Source organism: Amblyomma mixtum, chromosome 1 (assembly GCF_055824585.1).
Source record: "Amblyomma mixtum isolate Tamu chromosome 1, ASM5582458v1, whole genome shotgun sequence".
Taxonomy (NCBI): domain Eukaryota; kingdom Metazoa; phylum Arthropoda; class Arachnida; order Ixodida; family Ixodidae; genus Amblyomma; species Amblyomma mixtum.
In genome coordinates this window covers 180,217,860-180,237,389 of record NC_143012.1, presented here as the reverse complement: position 1 = coordinate 180,237,389, position 19,530 = coordinate 180,217,860, and the positions used below count along the sequence as shown (strand labels likewise).

The window sequence follows — 19,530 nt, the reverse complement described above, 5'->3', positions numbered from 1 at the left end:
TCAGAGTGATGAGGTGAGAAAGACTAAACCACTGCGTCCACATGTCATGCATGCAAGCACAAACACCAAAGGGAGATGAAAACTACCTATGTTTACAGGCTATATCATATGTGACAAGAGCAAGGAATGAGAAAGCACAAGGTTTGGTTTGGTTTATGTTTATGGGGTCTGACGTCCCAAAGCAACTCAGGCTATGAGAGACGCCTATTGGAGGGCTCTGGATAATCTCGACCACCTGGGGTTCTTTAACGTGAACTGACATCGCACAGCACATGGGTCTCTAGCATACCGCCTCCATTGAAATGTGACCGCCATAGCCGGAATTGAACCCGCGTCTTTCGGGTCAACAGCCAAGCGCCGTAACCACTGAGCCACCGCAGCGGCTGTAGAAAGCAAAAGGTACAAGTTGCAAGAATGAGACTGGAGTGACAATTGCCTAGTGCAACCTGAGTAGTTTTTAGTTTTGCTTTAATCTATAACCAAATCTGTCACCTAGAATTATACATCTGACTATGAGCTGGTGCACATTACTGGCTTTGAAATAAACCACTCTGGTTGCTTATCTCATCCTTCTAGAGTGGTTGTCAGTGCCATTATTTTTTTTTTGAAACACTAAAAAACAAAGCAAAAACAAACAAACAAGAAACCACAGACTTTTTGCCATCTCCAAGGGGCGAACTTACACTAAAAATATTTGTACTAGTGGATATTCCATTTGGACCTAATTTTTATTAATTGTACTTGCTCCGTAATCAAAATTTGACTGCCACACACCACTGGTGAGAATGTGAACGGTCCTCAGTCCTCACCTGTCCCTGCGGAGGGCGCACACAATGGCCAACACATCGACGCTGTCCTCCTCGCGCAGCTGTCGGATGCCAATGCTGCTGGCCACGAAGCAGCCCGTGCGCCCAATGCCAGCACTGCACAACAGTGTGAACAACGCGCAGCAGCGGTCACCACATGCGAAGCACACAAAGACAAGATGGGGAAGACAGCAGGCGCTGTACAAAGCAGCATGTTCCATTCAAGGCCAGGCAGGCTTTCACTGAGCACGACTGGCACAGGGGGAGGCCCTTTGGCCTCATGACGCTCGACATCATTGCCAAAATTCAACAGATGCTTGGTAAAGATCAGCGTTGAACCATCCAAGTCAAGGCTGATGAGGTAAAGGTAGGTAACGGGGCACGCCAACACATTTTATGAGCTGGCAGACATACCGTGTCACCATCGAACTTGTCCTGAGAACCCCACTGTTTGACCAGGGCCCGCTTGCATGAAGCAAACAAGACAGTCTAGTTCTAAGTCTAATTTTATCTGAGGTCTAAACCCCCCCCTTTTGGTTTTGATGAAAGAAAAGGAGTGTGCCTGGCTCACTTTGTTGGTGGACACCTCAGCCACACTTTGCTGAGTCCGCCAACAAAGTGAGGCAGTGATGTGCCTTTCCTAGCCCAGCACCACATCCTTTCGAAGGTATCTCATCATCATCTTCAGTCCTTCCCTGAGGCATTTTCGGTCAACCAGGCCCAATCATACTCCTTCACTCGGCACATTTCAGGTGTAAAAGATGCTTGTCATGCTTCGGCAGTGACACACTTTTACAACTCCAAAACACACGGGCTCCAACGCCAACAGCCTTTATTGTGCTGCTCACATCTGCTTGCCTTGCCTGCACTTGGCAGCCAACTAACAAACTAAATCCTTCACTGCCACATCACCCAAACATACTTCTGCCCATTCCCTCGGACTTGCCTGCAGTGGACGACGACCGGTCCGTGGGAGCGGGCCTGCAGGCACTCCACCTCGAGGGCCAGTGACAGCAGCTGGTTGGGAGATTCTGGTGCCCGGTGGTCGGGCCACGCCGTGTACCACAGGTGCTGCACGTGCCGCACCCGCTCCTCCCCACTCTTCTGCAAGGGGGGAGGGGAGGAAGTGAAAAAACGGGCCCCCCCCTCCACACAAAGCAGCTGCTGCCACAGTCACTTTCCGACAGCTCGGATGCACTGCCTTCGCTAAAGTGCTCAAGGAAGCTAAGCCAAACACCGCGCGAGCTTCATGCGTCTTGGTACATCCTAGATCCTCATGCACTGCACTGGCAACATGTCCCTTTTTGAGCACCAAAAATTGATCTTCGCATTTCAAGAATCATTGCTACCTCACAGCCCACCGCTGCTTGACAAGTGACATTCTGGAGTGCAGCCTCATTGCCCTTTGTGAAACGAAGTTGCCAGCATCTCTGTCACATCAGCTCAAGTTTATGTGACGGGGGTATACTATCATGTATGTAGTACGCAGGTATGCTGTCAGTGCCACAAGTTTGCCTCATCTGCTAGTACACGCTACGTAACAGAATTAGTCCAATGTGTTTAGGGAAATACAGCTGCACCACACTCCATCATCAGTCTCCATAACTGCATAGTGTTGCACAATTTTGTCACGCTTCCTTGGCTCTAGGGCAGCATGAGTGTTCAAAAGACTGTGAGCAATTGTCATGCGACCTTACCATACATGCCACTTTTTGGTGGCAATCGCACATCTTCACCCATTAGTGCCAAACATGGATGAGAAGAGTCATTGCTCATACTGAACTTTTGCACCATACTTTACATAAGAATTGAATCCATTTCAACAGTTGAAGGTAAAGACAATACATGAAGAATTCTCCAGTGCCATAGTGTGCACAGCCCAGAAGCAATTGCTAGGCCTTGCTGCTGCAGCCGGCGTTATGTGTTCAACAATGCAGGGAGCTATAACTTGTGGCTGGCCTGTGCTTTTGAATCGCCCTGTGGCCACATTTGGATGAAAGAGACAATGAGTCTGCAAACAAGAGTGGCTCACTCCAAAGTGAATGCACTGCTTCACGAATCTCTTAGGGGGCTGTCCTGCTGGTGTGTCCCTCAGTGTTGGGCAATCGAGGTGGAAAACCACAACGCACCTGCAAAGTCAACTCTCGCATGGTGTAGCCGTCACGTGCCGACGTCCGCACCACCTCAACCACAAAGGGCCCGTACGTGCCTCGTACTTCTGGGAGGTACCTCTCACACTTCACCTGCAAAGAGAAAGGACAAGGGAGTGTGTCTCGGGCTTCTGACCTCTAGTATTTCACAAATTACGCAATACGCAGGAAAAAAGTCTCCGAGAAAAGAATGACTCCGAAACTGGAGTGCATAAGCCTCGGAACACCCTTGGCAGCTCAGATCAACAAGCCAAGCAATGCCCTATTCCATGCAATAACCCCCACTCCACCTTGATTTGTTGCCAGAAGGGTTCATTTAGAACACAAGGACTGACAATGCATCCTGGGGCTCTACACATTTCCAGTGTGAACTGGCACGTGTCAAGCTACCACACAGACTTCGCATGCGCTGCGACATGCTTTTGCACACAGAAAATGCTGAACATATATCATGGATTCATGTTTGGACTCTTCGGGAAGAACTTCAAGGGGCAACATTTCCACTGCTGCTGTGCTTGCAGAAAATACAAGCTGAACAATAGCACCCGCTCTGGGCAATGATGCACACAGCACTTCAGTTACAGTGTCATTTGTGTGCTTTCTGGGCCATGCGTAGTTAATGCATGCAAGAAAAATGTGGCATTGTTACAAGGTCCATTCCACCACTCAAAGATAGACCTTGGTTGTGATAACCTCTAATATACTATCTGTTGCGACTATAAGAGATGGCCAAAGGTCCTATATCATGTCATGTCCTATATCATGGCATGTCTTATATCGTGGCATGTCTTATATCGTGGCATGTCTTATATCGTGGCATGTCTTATATCGTGGCATGTCTTATATCGTGGCATGTCTTATATTGTGGCATGTCTTATATCGTGGCATGTCTTATATCGTGGCATGTCCTATATATCAGCAAACTGCTATGTATTAAGCTGTCACATACCAAACTGCTGCAAAGCTCTTCTGAATGCGAAATAGAGTAGAACCTGCTGTTACATTTTTCAAAGAGCCACAGGGAAAAAAAAAGATACAGTAAGTGAATAAAGTGCGTAAAAAAATTCTACAACGCTGACACATTAAAAAAAATTCCGTGTGGCTCTTGCAATCATTCCGCACGCGCAGAACATCCCAAGTGCCTTGTGGGAGATCTCCATCTGCCTGCCTGAGCACAGGCAGCTGCCGATGGAAGAGAGGGAGCAGCGAGGACGGAGCACAAGTGGAGTGGGCAAGGTTGCAGCACATGTGCGCTTCTGTGCTGTATCTGTGGCAGCTGCTTTAAAGCTACACAACCTTTCACTGGAATCTAGAAACTGAGTGGCACGGACAGAAGTTGTAGACAGAGGCTGTTCACAAAAAGGACCGATCAAACTGTCGAATCATATACTCTGTCTCATAGATGTTTGCGGCACTATGGAAGGCAGAGCTGTCTCGTCCAATCAGGGCTGCAGGAACACAAAAAATAGTCCCTTAAAGTGTTACGGCGGTTGACCTTGATATATTATATGTTAGCTAGTGCTGAGTTACTCGACATTTGGCAGAACCACGTGAAAGTTTCGTGACGGTAAAGCATGAACTGACATTAGAGGAACGCCGATCGCAACAAGCGACCTAGTTGACACAATGCGCTGTGCTCCAGCTGTTGGTGCATCTCCAGCGCTTTCTCTTTTGGAACGTCATACCATGTGGCATTACAACAGGTCACACTCAAAAGCAGCGAAAAATCACAAGGCATAGCAGCAAAAGAAACAAAACCAGCAGTGCACAGCCATCACTGCCGCACGGTTGCTCGCATGACTCCGGCACTGATAGTTACCATGCATAGGGAGCGGGGACAACAGTGAGCACCGGTGACGCAATGTGAGGAGTAACAGCTGGGGTAACAGCAAGGGGAACACAGAGAGGGAACATGCTGGTAGAAGCACATGCATCCGCAGTCGGTCTATGGCGGCAGTGCGGCTGCACAAGTTCTCTAGCTCAGCCACAGCACCCCCACCCTCCCCACTCGTAGCAACATTGCGCGAGCCACAGCAGAGGTGGCGATGGCTGCTGCCGCAGTCGCACTATCAACTTGATCATGAAATGCTTATCTGCACGTCGGTAACAGAGACCAATAACATTTAGAGCTGTTCTACGAGCGGGTGCACTGCAGGAAGAAACGCGTGTCGAGCCAGGTGTGGACAATTGAACACCAGAGCCGCTGCGCTTTAGTGTTAGGTGCTGAATAACTCGCGCCACTTATGCTTGCTTACAAGTAGATGGAAGCGATAGATTACTCTAAGCTAGAGTGTGCACTGAATGAAGGCACACCACCACTGGAGCACACTGTGCATGTTGTACGTGTCACTGTCGTTAGCATGTTGTTTCCTCACTAAGCGGCAGAGCGAATGATGGCGGTCCTAGCTGCATCGCTCTCTCTGTCAGGCACTCTTTTATTCTCTCCGCATATGCACAAGTGAGACTCCACTCGGACAAAGTGTCGTGCATGCACAGGGGCCCCAACCTTGGCATCTTCCACGAGGTTGGTGATCATGACGATGGCCGGGGCCCGCTCCTGCCACACCATGGCCCAGAAGTCGGCCACCGTGTGGGCCAGGGGCCCCTGGGTGGCGATGTAGGCACGTGGGGCACCCCCGTAGCCCCTCAGGTAGTTGGCGTTGATGTACTCCTCCTCGGTGCCCCGCAGGAGGCGTACCCTGCTGTGCTCGTCTGCAGTGGCCACAAAAGCATGTCTAGAGTACCAACATTGCAAATGTGTCACTTTTTACTGACAACAGAGCTTTGATACTCAAGAAAACAAGATAAGAGTGAGACATCTAGCAATGCCCTTCACTGGCTGCAGCATGTTAAACGCCACTTGCAGCAACTTCGCAAGTGCAAGCCATGCACAAGGCGTCTCAGCATTGTTCATGCTCTTTCCGAATGGTGGGGCCACGCTGTTAAGAAGAGAGGTTCATGGCATAAAGGGTGACGAACAGTAAGGCAACACCAAGGATGTCGAGACTCCGCCCCTCGTCTTCTCCGTTTGGTTGGCTTTCCCGCAATGCACTCTCCTTAGCTTGGTTAGTTATCTTGACTAACAAGGGATGACACCGGTGTCGGAGCAATACGAGCACCATGGTTGGCACGACTGCTATGTGCGCGCGGCGCTCCGCTCCTCGCCGAGGGCGAAGCGACATCGGATGGCCATGGAACTGCTGTACATTGTTACGCAACAATATATGCTCAGTGTGCAATGGCCAATCAGGTTCACTTAGGATTTCTTATATCCCGATGTAGGAAACTTTCACTACGCAATAACGCGATATCACATACGTGGGTTCCTGCAGGAACTTTCAAGGGAAACAGCTATTCCTTTGTCACCTCCATTCTCACGTCGTAAACAGTTTTGTTGCGGCGAGATTTTACTGTAGAACTAGCACAGCCTGCTCAGCATTCAACATGCTGTGAAAACAAATAGAACATGCCATTCCTGTCACTTTCGCGTCATATACACTTGAAACACAACGAGGAAAACAATGGTGAATGAACTTTGTGCAGTTCTTACAGACACAAGGTTTGGCATACCACAACGTCGCTGTCTTCCAGTGCACCGACACCAAGTTCACCTCATCTACCTCAGCACAAAGAGCAGACTGTCACACACAAGACCAGGCCACGAAGATACTGGACCATGCCAAATTCAGGGTACCAAATTGCCTGGGTAATTTACTTTACACGAGAGCTGCAACAAAAAAGTCTCAGGACTACAAACCATAAAATATAGTTCTCGTAGCATTCCAAAAACGCAGGAGTCAACGACCCGCAATGAAAAGAAACGACACGGAAAACTGTTGCTTTCAAGCTTGCCCACACTGAAGATGAACCGCGACCATGCAATTTTATTTCATGTAAGACCATAAAATATGGGCCCTATGTGGTAGAAGAGGGCGATTTTGATGCATACTGTAAATGTATCGGCATTCAAATTGTCATCACTGCATTTAACCCAGTACTGAAGGGTGGGAAGTGCACTTGTGAAGCTCTTCAAAAGCATGAAAATTTAAGCAAGTTAGTACTTCCTCAATACTCTTGTAAGAAGCACGACAAGCACTGTTGCATCTCCGCCGACAAGTTCACAATGCGTTGCATTGCTGTTTCTTCTCACAGGAACAGCGAGTTGCAAAAGTGCAAATGGAAAACCAGAAAGCGAGAAATTAAAAGAAGGCAAAAAGAAAGCAAGACTGGTAAGTAGGGGCAGCAAGTAAGGTAGTAGAGGTAGTTATGTTGTCAGCATTTCTTTGTGCCTAAGGTTCCCAGGACAAGTACCATGGCCCTCCCAAGAAAGCACGAACCGAACTCACTTGGCAATATGCTCCTGTAGCGGTTCTTGGCCCCACAGCCAGCAATTTCAGCACGCTCGGGGTGGTTCATGGGAATGTCCTGCACACAAGCAGGGCAGACAGTGTCAGTGAACCCGCCAGAAAGAAAGGGCGACAGAGCAATGTCAATAATAAGCAAAAGAATGAAAGTTTACTCTTCTAGTTAAAGGAGCCGTTTCAAATTTCCAATCACAGGCACATTCACAGGTACATATAAATTCAATATATTGCAACCAGTTCTATAACTCCATGATGAAGTTGTGGGGATGCGCTTTACTCGTCCCCTGTGGTTTGCTTCCCCGCAGTGCACCCTCAACTCGTCCCCGGTGGTTCGCTTCCCCGCAGTGCACCCTCCTTGCAATGCACAGATGGCGTGTTTGCTGCGCGCGCAGGGGGGGGGAGATGGGCCTCGCTTGCTCGGGACCGGAGGAAGCGCACGGACGTTCACGTGTGACACTCCGCTCTTCGTCGGCGGGCGCCTCGCTCGTGGTGGGAACATGCTCCCGCCAGTCCAGCCTCGCCGTTTCCCCTTGCCCTAGCGTGGGCGAACATTCACTTGTAACCGTGCTGGTGAGTTGGATGTCTGATTCTTCAGCGTATTTTGTTGCTAGCTGGCGTTATTGTTGTTGCAGCAATAAATGCCTGTTTGTGTCAGCCAGTGTGTCGTTCCTTTGTTCCCACAGAGCATGGCCCGCCGTGGTCGGCGTGCGCTCGGTAGCGTACGCGATCACGGGGTGGGGTGCGGCGGTGTTGAACTCTGTCAGCCACGTTTAATCGGGGAAGAACGTATTTATCCCCCAATTAAAACCCCACAAAGTCAGCACAACTTAATGCCAATTAATTTAATGTTTCAGTCCAAGTTTCAAGTGTTGTGTCCTTACATGAACCAAAGACTGCTTTCAAGTACCTTCACAGTAGCGCTTTCATTTAACCAGCCTCCAATTTGCTTTGCATCTTGGAACACATGTTGGCTGTCAGCCCTGCACAGGTAAGCTAGACTTGTAATCATGTGACCCAAACGGCACAGCCCATGAGCTACATATTGTAACATACTTGCTGAGAAGAGGGCTTTAATGCCAAGTGCGAAGACAGACAAGACCATGCAAGCTGGGGCAGCAAAGGCGTCAGATTCCACACAACGCGAGCTCTACTTTGTCGTCGTCAGCTATGCGCCACCTGGCAATGCTAGGTGGCGCAACAAAAAATAACACGTAACACGTAACACATACAACATAACAAAAAATAAACAAAAAACGAGCGAAGTTCCACAACTGAAGCGTTCCAAGACATCACCACGTCTGCGTCACCGAGTATAGTACGGCTTAAGCCGCACAACGTGTACAATGTCAGAGCTGGGCTGTCGCCGTCGGGGTTGCGCAACTCCGTCCGGAACCACTTCATAGTCAACGTCACTCACGCGCCGTACCACTCTGTAAGGGCCAAAATAGCGGCAGAGCAGTTCCTCGCACAAGCCTTGGCGACGGACAGGAGTCCATACCCAGACTTGGTCACCGGGTTTGTAGTCAACCTGTCGGTGGCGAAGGTTGTAACGGTGCGCATCCGCGCTCTGCTGTTGCCCGATGTGCAGCACGCGGGCCAGCTGACGGGCTTCTTCAGCACGTTGGACAACAAACTGTTGAGCGTCTGGGTCGAGTTGGTCATCCTGTGGGCACGGGAGCATGGCATCAAGCATGCTCTGGCCTTCGCGTCCGTAGACAAGGCAAAACGGTGTAAAGCGCGGTTTCCTGCACGGCGGTGTTGTAGGCGAAGGTGACATATGGCAGGACCTCATCCCAAGTTTTGTGTTGGACATCTACGTACATGGACAACATGTCCGCAAGGGTCCTGTTTAATCGTTCGGTCCAGCCATTGCTCTGCGGATGGTAGGCCGTGGTATTGCGGTGCGTTGTGCAGCTCAGCCGAAAGATGCGGTCGATTAGCTGCGCTGTAAACACCATCCCTCTGTCTGTAATCACGTGCAAAGGGGCGCCATGTCGCAAGACGAAGTTGTGCATGAAAAACTCCGCGACTTTGGAAGCTGTGCCACGAGGGATCGCCTTGGTCTCGGCGTAGCGAGTCAAATAGTCAGTAGCAACTATGATCCACTTATTGCCGCCCTGCGACAAAGGGAAAGGCCCAAGGAGGTCCATGCTGATCTGGTCGAACGGAGCGCGTGGGGCTGTAATGGGCTTGAGAAAACCCGCCGGCTTAAGTGGGGGCGTTTTCCGGCGCTGGCATTCTCGGCAGCTTTTGACGTAGCGTTTGACATCAGCAGGAAGTCCAGGCCAGTAGTACATGTTCCGGACTCTGGCGAGCATACGTGAAAAGCCCAAGTGGCCAGACGTGGGTTCATCGTGGCAGGCGAAAAGAACGTCATCTCAGAGATTGGCTGGAATGACGAGAAGGTAAGGTCTATCGTTGCCTCTCGAGTTCTTCTTGTACAAGAGACCTTGCCGCAAACAGAAGGAGCCAGTCCTCCACATCCTCAAAAAGTTCCCCACGGAACGTCTTGGGAATCTGTGGAGTCTGCAAGGTGTAGTGGGATGGCCCGGCAGCTGCGGTTTGCAGAGGAGAAGGACCGGCTGTCGCCATGGCGCCGCTCTCTAACGGTCCAACCTCTGAAGGCAGACCCTGGATCCTCCGACTGAAGCGATGTACCGGGGTGTCAAGCGGTACAGGGCTGGCGCGACGGCTGCCTGGAGGGGTCTCTTGCATGGGCTCACGGGTACCCCGCACCTCTATCAGACTGTAACATACTTGTTGACTAAGGGGGCTTTAATGCCAAGTGCAAATACAGACAAGACCACGCAAGCTGGGGCAGCAAAGGCGTCAGATTCCACACGGCGCGAGCTCTACTTCGTCGTCGTCAGCTATGTGCCATCTGGCAATGCTAGGTGGCAATATTTTGTATACACAAACTTACGAGCAACAGCATCGCAACTCCTGGAAAATGTGGAGATTAGATCAGTTCACTGTACACTGACAAGAAACAAAAACAGAAGCGCAGAATATGGAGAGTGATGAAAAATGAACCACGACACGATTGCACCTTTGAGGCAGGCTGGAACTACTGCATGATGTTTTCACTACCAATAGAAGCAGAGCACTGCTGTTAGTACCAAGCATGTTTTGTGAACCTGTCATCCAGATTAATGTACGTGCTGCTTTTCAACCCTGACCACCTCAAATCTCTCAGTCACGCAATGTGCCAAAACTGAAGGTGCTCAGGCAGGTACGCACCCAGAATTCAGAGTGGAGGGCGGCCGCATTGGAGAGGCAGGCCCGCAGCTGGGCACGGGTCAGGCGTCGACTTGCTCGCCGCAGGTACGGGTCCAGGAACCTGGTGGAAACCAAGGGAGTGCATTAGTCATGTTCATTGTGTGGGGGTTTAATGTCCCGGAGATGTGCATGGGCTATGAGAGACACCTTAGTGAACGTCGTCGGATTAACGTGGACCACCTGCACAGTCTCTAACGCGCACTGGCATTACACAGTACACAGGAGTCTTTGCATTTCACTTCCCACACGAATGTTTTTGCGTTCTGGCTCCAAGATTGGTCACGTAATGCCGTGACTTCTACTCGGTCAGAAAATAACCAAAGTACATACAAAAAAGCTGCTCGACAAAAATTTGGCCACATCTACACATCGGAAACAGAACACTCAAGGCTTCCTCTCCCCTGAATTATTATTTATCAATACCTTAAGGCCCCGCTAGGGAAGCATTACATGGGGTGTGCAAAGAGAGTATGGGTAAATAACGACTGTACATACTTATTCAATTGGACTGCACACACCAGACAGTGTGTTAGCAAAAACTTGCAGCATCAGGTCAACCCGACAGAGAATGACACTTCTTGGCACCACTCACCTGTCCTTGCCACTGGTGGGGCTGATGCGGCCATTCTGGGTCGCCTTATTGAGATCCAGTGTGAGGGAAGCGTTTGAGCCCCGCCTGGAATGATCCAATAATACAGAAAACCGATCCTCAATGCATAAGCTACATGCAGGCCTACTAATGAGCTCATAACCAGGACTTATTTCCAGGCTGCTATTAATCTCCCCCTCCACATAAAATTTGCTGACCCCTTGGAGTTGATGCCCTGATGCGAGCCCTGGGAAAGCACATGGTGTATGACAGGTTGCCGTGAATGATCCTTCCTCCTGGTTCCCAGCACCCACTAAAACTGTTTGGTCACCTAAGATAGACGGAAACCGGAAGAGTTTTTCTGTAACAGTTTTTCTGTGGCATCTCCACAAAAGGACTGGGTCTCTGGGCAACTCGGCGCTTATCACACTCCGTATGGTTCTTCCTGTATTACCTACGACAAAGGTGACAGAAGCCGACAGCCACAGAAACCAAAGGGCACAGGGGATTTTTTAAAATTTATTTATTTATTTGTGGTGTTGATCAATTTAGAATATCACTGAATATGTTATCGCTTCATGCTAATTGATTAGAAAAGCAGAAGAAAAAACAACCACATGCCGCCGCCGGGATCCGAACCCACAACCTCCGAATTACGTGTCCGGTGCTCTACCTCTGAGCTACGGCGACGGCTGTCAAATCTTCTGCTTTCGGGGGTATTTATGTTTACAAGTAACCTAACCTTGAGAGTGTTCATCAGCGCCACCCACAATCGTAAGCGGCGGACGTGGAACGTCCTGACCAAGGTGACACTTTAGCCCATATTGGTTGCTTCAAAGCCCAGACTGTACCTTGAACATCTGTTACATTTAAGCTGAGCGGAATACATGCGTGGCTGAAGTACATTCTCCGGTGCTCGGGCATTTGCAAAAAAAAAAAAAAAAGAAGGTTTGCAGACAATTTGCAAGTTTTCATATGCATATATGACCCTGCGGACAGAAACTGTGGTGCCGAACATGCCCCATTTCTGAAAACTGCCAAGGCTGCCTGCCTTACTCCGTCTGTCTCCCCTACAGTGACAAACTGTTGCCACAGAGGGGGCCGTACGGAAGACTAAATCCGGTCTGGCTCAACCTGTGGTGAGAGCGGTGGATATGAAGTTCTCGCCAACTAATGCAGCATGACTTCCTGACAGAAAGGTCATGATACTAGAGCCAGAGACCAGAGAGAGAGATACCAGAGAGATACCAGAGCAACTACACAGCTGGAGAATCTGTCATCATCATCATCAGGATTGGTTGCAGCCGTTGCAGATCTCCAATTAGCCCTGCCTTGCGCCAGCCTTGACGAAGTTATCCCAGAAAATTTCTTTATGTTATCTACCCATGTTACTCTGCCATATGACTACATTTCCCCTCCCTTGGAATCCACTGTTCCCCTTAAGAGAGCATTGGTTATCTGTTTTCTACACTATGTGTCCCGCCCAAACCCATCTCCTTTTCTTTATTTCCACTATGATATTCATTTTAAGTTTCTTAGCTAATTCACACAGCTCTTTCTCCAACTCTCCATGTTACCAGTCATATATTTTTTTTTTCCATACCCAAATGCACTGTCCTCAATTTAATTTCAAGCCTTTTTATTAGTATATAAACCCCAAGGGTGAGCACTGGCAGTTTACAGCTGCTATACTGCACACACTTGTGCTGGAGCTACACATTTTTTTTTTTTTTTCACAATTTTGACAGGGTGCATCCATTAGGTGGACGCAGCGTTTTTCTGTTCAGTTCTGTCGACCACAGTGGATCACCAATTATGCAACCTCAATTGATGCGGCGGCCAATATTAATGATAAATTAACATGGGCCTAGTGGACCCTTCATGGAGGTGATGCAGCAAAGTCTGAATGATTTGGTGCATGGTTATACTAACAGCATGTCTGTTTCTACCACCAGCATACACTGTACAGAACAAGGCCTCTAGTTATTTCAAATCAAAATTAAGGGAGACATGATTATAGCAACGCGATGCGGCATGCGGCTGCCTGCAATGACAATTAGGCCGCCGGTTCTAAACAGTGCTTCGCGCATGCAACCTGCGGTGGGATGTTGGTTGGTTTATGGTTTATGGGGGTTTAACGTCCCAAAGCGACTGAGGCTATGAGAGACGCCGTAGTGAAGGGCTCCGGAAATTTCGACCACCTGGGGTTCTTTAACATGCACTGACATCGCACAGCACACGGGCCTCTAGAATTTCGCCTTCATCGAAATTCAGCCGCCGCGGCCGGGATCGAACCCGCGTCTTTCAGGTCAGCAGCCGAGCGCCGTAACCACTGGGCCACCGCGGCGGGTTTCGGTGGTGGGATGTTCCTAGTTTCGTGCAAGAGTGGTGAAAGAGCACTTTTCAGCAGGGGTGTGCGAATACTAAAACTTTCGAACACGAATCAAATACGTGTGTTATTCGGTTCATATTTGATTCGAGAAACTGAGATTACGGAATATCAGAAAATTTCCCAACACCCGGCACTGATCAAGTACTGCGCAACTTGCATAAATACAACCAAGAAAAAAGCACACCTATCTGGGCAAATTATCCGAAGATTGAGTTTAAAGTGCCAGGAAAACAGTCCAACAGTCCTCCATCGTTTACTGTGTGGAGTGGTCGTTCAAACACTGCTAGCCTTGGACATCCACACCCATGGGACTTGTCGTGTCGCCTCCACAACTCTTCTCGTGCCTGAGCTCCACCAACTAGTTTTGGCCAACTGTGATGTGCAGGAAAGTCCACATGCAAAATCTCACAAGGGGCTCCTGAACCGGGAGCAAGGGATCGAGTAAAAAGTGGAGTGTAAACTGAGCACTTCTGACGTGTGCATAACGGCAGTCGTGACGGCACCAGGTAGGCCCCTGTCGCTAGACAAAAAAATAGCCTGGGCACGTAGTTTCAGCCCGAGTTTCGCCGCGAGCCCACAGAGACAGTGGCTGTTCGTAAGCTGTTCAAACTCAGCCATGTGTCACTTTTGGAAGCCATCTAGTGTGTTGATGGTCATTTCTTTTTCACTTCAGAAGCAGTCCTGCTGTTCCTATGCCAATGTGTGTCCCCCTCGCTTACGTTTCCATTGTTCTCCCAGCACGCTGGAACTACATGCTTGTCATGGGCTTTTCGCTGTTTGTGCAATGAAGCCTGCTCACAAGAGTTCACCTCGTTCTCAAATTTTTGGCAGTGCTTTTTTTTTTTTTGGCAGTGGGAGGAGATGGCATTTAATAACTTGACCTGTGGATAGTTGAAGCATTTCTTCTAGTTCCTTAAAGTCCGAATTAATGACCCATCATGTTATTTTTGATTTCCAGTTGTGTGTCATTCATGGATTTCATTTTGTTACTCAAAATGCATCACCACATTACAGGCTGCACACTGTTACGCTGTTTAATCAAGCAGTGTACACTCCTGCATACTTTTTTTTTCTTTGCACGGTGCAGAGTCAGTCTAGCCTTTTTTTTTATTTTGGTGGCACAGGCCACACAATATTGAAAAGAAAAAAGAAAATGAGGGCAATGACACTTACCTCATTATCTACTTCCGATATTTCTTTCATACTACACAAATATTCAATGATCGATATGTATTCGAAAATTTCAATATTCGCACACCCCTACTTTTAAGACTAGAATCTGAACCGTACATGATGACTATTTATTCAAAATATATCTAGACTGTCGCTTTGTCAGAGCAACTGCCAGTGGTTTATTGCAAGGCTAGTGATCGCCAGTTGCCAGAAACAACTACAACCTCCTCTCGCTAATCCTTTGCCAAAAAAAAAAGAAGAGAGAAACCTTGCACCCAAGCCAGAAAGCTGCCAACTTTTGCCGGCACCCTTTACAGGCCTTAGAGCATTTGAGACCATTTTTAGAAAAAACCAGGGTGTCAGGATCACTAAGGGCCTTGGTTATGTGTTATGCTCCCAACACATCAACAGCGTTTGGCACAGGCTAAACCCTAGGCAGAATTGAAGTCAACTGTCTTATTTCTTCCACTAGCTCATCACATCAAATCTTCAGCCATGCCAAGGCTAGCCATGCCAAGGTAGAAGTCATTTAACTGCACAATGCTGACCCATGACAACATGCAGTCCCAGTGAGGCAGGAATTTGCACACACAGGCTTCATTATGCAACATGATAAGCATCCCAATAATAAAGTAAGGCTTATCATTTTGAGTCATCACACCAGTGCACGCTTGGCAATAGCTATATGCAATGCATGCAATTAATGCAGCACAAAGTAAAAGCAGCACCGATAAGTGACAACTGCTATCGCAAAACCAACGGTTCAACGTCAGTGCATTTTCACACTGTAGAGCAGCAACTGTCTAATACTGCCGACACAAAGGCACTTTCTATCGTGCACAAACTCAAAGCAGATCCAGTGATCCTAGTGCATGGCTAGTTCATTCGCAATCGAGCCTGATCCTGCTCAACTCCAATCAAGTTCATGAAGCACAATCAAATCACGGGCAGCTACCCTCGTGCTGAGGAAACAATTACCATATTTAAACGCATAATGTGTGGCCCAGCCCAGCTGAGTAATGGCTAACAGAACAGCCAATGGTTCAACAGTTTCGGATTCTGGCCCGATGTATGCTCCAGAGGGTACCAGAACTTTGCTTTGCGAAAAAACGAACTTTGTGAAAAAATAATTAAGAGATAAAAGGAATTGTGCTGCGAGTACTTGCCTTTCCAGCAGGCGCCGCGTTTTGCGCCGCAGTGGACTACGCGTCGGGCTCAGACCCTGGTCCGAGTCGGTCTCCGACAGCGAGCTGCTCCACAGTGCAGTGGTTGTAGCTGTCGTCACCGCTGCAGCTGTCGTTGTCGCGGGGGCACTGGACGCTGCCTCCGTTGGGCACAGTGGCAGCACACAGCTGGCCAGCTCAGCTGCACAGTTCACGTTCGACGATGCAGCCGCCACAGCGGTGCTGCCTTCGCATGGTGGCCACCTGCCACTGATGGCAATGGGGGCCGTGTGCTCAACGGCAGAGGGCGCCACTGCCTGCTCGACGGTCGTCTGCTCGGCGGCGACAATGTTCGGCTCGGGCAGCGGCTGGCAGATGACCCGCTCGGGTGCCAGTGCCGGTGAGCAGTGCGATGGCAGGGGCTCCAATGGTTGGAAGAAGAGCCCCGGCGACTTGACGTGGCTGCCACGTTGAAGCCACCAAAGAAGCTGCAACCACCACCATAAAAGGACAAAGCTCATGCAGCAATCTGCACGGAATTGCCAAGCATGCGCAAACAGCCAGGATTTCTTTCTTTCTTTTTGAGGGGCGCCCAAGGTAATTTTTTACAAAAGGGTGGACGGAACTTTTGGGTCCCCCCTTGGCCGTGCGCCTGCTGTGTGGCTCAGCACCGGCGCTTGCTTCCCCACAATTCCCGTATATTAAGCGCAATGTACACAGATGCGGATGCAATCAAATGGGCTGGAATCTCAAAAATCGTGTCATGAAAATGATCAACCCAGGCACACAAAATGAATGCAAAAAAATCATTTTTAAATTGGACACCTTTGTGGTTTACAGCAGCTCTGGTACGGCTTCAGCGCATGTGTTTTGGTTGCGTTGTTTTGCAAGCATGAGTGCTCTACACCGCCTAAAATCTGTTTACACAGCAACTTTATACGACAGGAATGAACCAAAGGAAGCATAACTGAGACCCTTAAAGCAATGTTCAGTCACAACATGGACATATGAGGACGCAACAGAAATTGCGCTATTAATCACTCGGGAAGGTGGAGAATTTTTCTGCACGATCTGAGCATGTTCTTTACAAAAATCTAAACATCTGAACACTCTACACCCACTGGAAAATTTGTACCTAAAGGAAATACATCATCTGCTTTCAAATCCCTATTGTTGCGTGTTCCTTTACTTGCTCTCTTCACCCAAGCACACGACTGCGGCATAGAAAATGGCCATTTTTCTTCAACGCCCTTCTGAAGGTGCAGCATTGAAGGGTCCCCTCCACAAAAAATCCATTTTAAACCAATAAGAACAACAACAGGAAATACTGCTCACACAAAAATCAGAATTACGGCACGTTCTGGAGCAATGATCCAGCTATGCGAGATGATGAAAACTAAGAGGCCACGCTTGCTCAATTTTTGTGCTCCCTCACGTTTTTTCCACGGGCTGTACACAAATCGGCAAACAGACAGTATAGCACATTTCAGCTCCAACGCTTTAAAACAACTTGGGCTTGACTGCTTCAAAACATGCCCAGAAGCTGCTGCTACATGAAACAGCAAACAGATGTATGAGTGCAAAGCATTTTCAATCCAGGAATAAGAAAGAAAAATTTGAAGAGCTGTTTCTTGCTGTTGCTGAACGAGTGGCAAAAAATGTGCCGGACGGTCAAATCCTGCTACATCGAAATTCACAGGATGCACGAAAAATTTCGCCGAGGAGGAAGCTTCATTCTAATGAAATCAGGGTAGAACATTGACAGACTGGACTATCGTGTTCATGAACGTTTATTTTCCAAAAATCTGTAACTGCTCTTTCACCATTTCGAAATCAGCGCGACAGCGTGATTTTCGTGACACTTCGTAAATCTCAGACAATGAATGCATTCCCGTAATAAACGCACCTCCTACATTTGCGAGCGAAACGCACATTTTATTCCATACGCGATAAAAATGCGCCCCTGGTTTCATCCTGCGAGAATCTGTACTAAGATCACGCTGCTTGGAGGCAGTTTGGTGTGGACTAGATGCCCGCATGCTCGGTCATATGTACCTCAAAATCGATGTTTTAGACGACAAGCCAAAAATGCAGTTGCTCTGACTCTTCAAAGTTAGTTTGCGACGCGCGGTGCGAACATAAATGCAGAGTGTCATTCTGCTGACTTCGCCTAGAACCACCATCACACTGCGATTTACGCAGCAGTGCCTGTACTTGGTCAGCATCCAGGTTCATCAAAAAAAAAAAAAAAAGTTAACACAACGCTTGCCTGCAGTGCACAAGAGAGACTAGAGTGTACCCTAGCCGGTGTCAGGCTTCTTACAATGATGTGCTGCCCATCGGAATGCTGGGAGACAGCGGATCGTTATGCGCCGTTTGGTTGGTGTCGCTAGGCCTAACGTGCTCCGCACTGAAACCCCAGATAAGGCGTCTGGAACTAGCCACCACTTATTACAAAACCTTGAACGTTTTCACTGGGTTCCGTTGACAACTTCACACTGAAATGAGCACAGAACTGATTTACATTACGCCTTCATCAGCGAAGCAATTGAAAAGCTGAAAGCCGCCTCTCACCAGCGGACGCGGTTCGCAAGTGCGGAGTCCAAGCCATTGGCAAAACCATCGTAGGCAGTTATGCGCAGTATCGCATCTTTATGTGCACATGTCTGCACATTATTTCCGATTCCACAGGGAGTGTCAGTTGCACTACTGAAAATGCTAACTGACTTTCGGCAGCCATACCAGAAGAAATTGGTCAAAGCAGAACCTCGCTCAGAAAACTGTTCGTTGTTGGGGGGTAATAATTACAATGCCTTGTATGGTTCGTTGACTGGGAATTTGACAGAAATTTCACTGCAGTGGCGTTTGTTGTAGCGATGTTTGACTGTGCAAACGATGCTTATGATATAACACTCACCAACTGTAAATGTTAAAATGACAGTTAGCAACTGCACCAATACTTCACTGCCAACACACAAAATGACAGTATATTCTGAGGGAACCCCTCAGTGAATAAGAGTTTATTCCCTCAAATTAGTCCTGGAGAAAACAACAAGTCAAATTTTCCCAACAGGAAAATTTGCCGTCTGTCTAACTGCAGTCGTGTATAGCTTAAGCAAACTGACTTTTTAAGCCTGGCTTCATCATGAGGCCATGTTAGAAACACAGACTGAGCAGATTTGTGCAGGCTAATGCAAGCGATGGGGTGCAGGTGAAACGCACGATTCAATCCTGAAGCTGTTCCCTGAGGACTTCCACCACTGGAGTGCTTTTTCCGATCCACTCTTTGAAACTTGTTTCAGACCTCTGTATGAACCCACGTACGATAAGCTTCCAATACTCTGCCAAGCCAAAAAAAAAGTGCAGGCTACTCCTAGTACGGATAGGAGGCGTGCAACAGTGCCCATGATGGCATCCTTTTCCCCGAGCACTTCGGCACAAAGTTTGATGTTGAAAGTTGTTTCCCGAGCCAAGGCATTAAAAAGGCCATAGCTAAAGAGGCAAAGTTTAGTCTGAATGCCTGTTCTAATCGATGTCATGAAGAGAGGCTTCAGCCAACACAGCTCTCCAGGTGTAGCTATTTGACACGCACCAAAAGTGACACCACTCCAGAT

General features: G+C 48.5%; 1 protein-coding gene across 1 annotated transcript in view; it reads right to left on the bottom strand.

Annotated features, from left to right (window-relative positions):
- LOC149370123 (tyrosine-protein phosphatase non-receptor type 7-like) overlaps positions 1 to 19,530 on the bottom strand; it is a 44,627-nt gene that overhangs the window by 6,596 nt on the left and 18,501 nt on the right. Inside the window, exons 4-11 of the mRNA XM_089560194.1 lie at positions 15,920 to 16,404; positions 11,192 to 11,275; positions 10,561 to 10,660; positions 7,303 to 7,381; positions 5,463 to 5,668; positions 2,936 to 3,049; positions 1,753 to 1,910; positions 810 to 923 (exon numbers count right to left, since the gene is read on the bottom strand). Of these exons, the coding sequence (XP_089416320.1) occupies positions 810 to 923; positions 1,753 to 1,910; positions 2,936 to 3,049; positions 5,463 to 5,668; positions 7,303 to 7,381; positions 10,561 to 10,660; positions 11,192 to 11,275; positions 15,920 to 16,404 (1,340 nt within the window). The remainder of the gene's footprint in view (positions 1 to 809; positions 924 to 1,752; positions 1,911 to 2,935; positions 3,050 to 5,462; positions 5,669 to 7,302; positions 7,382 to 10,560; positions 10,661 to 11,191; positions 11,276 to 15,919; positions 16,405 to 19,530) is intronic.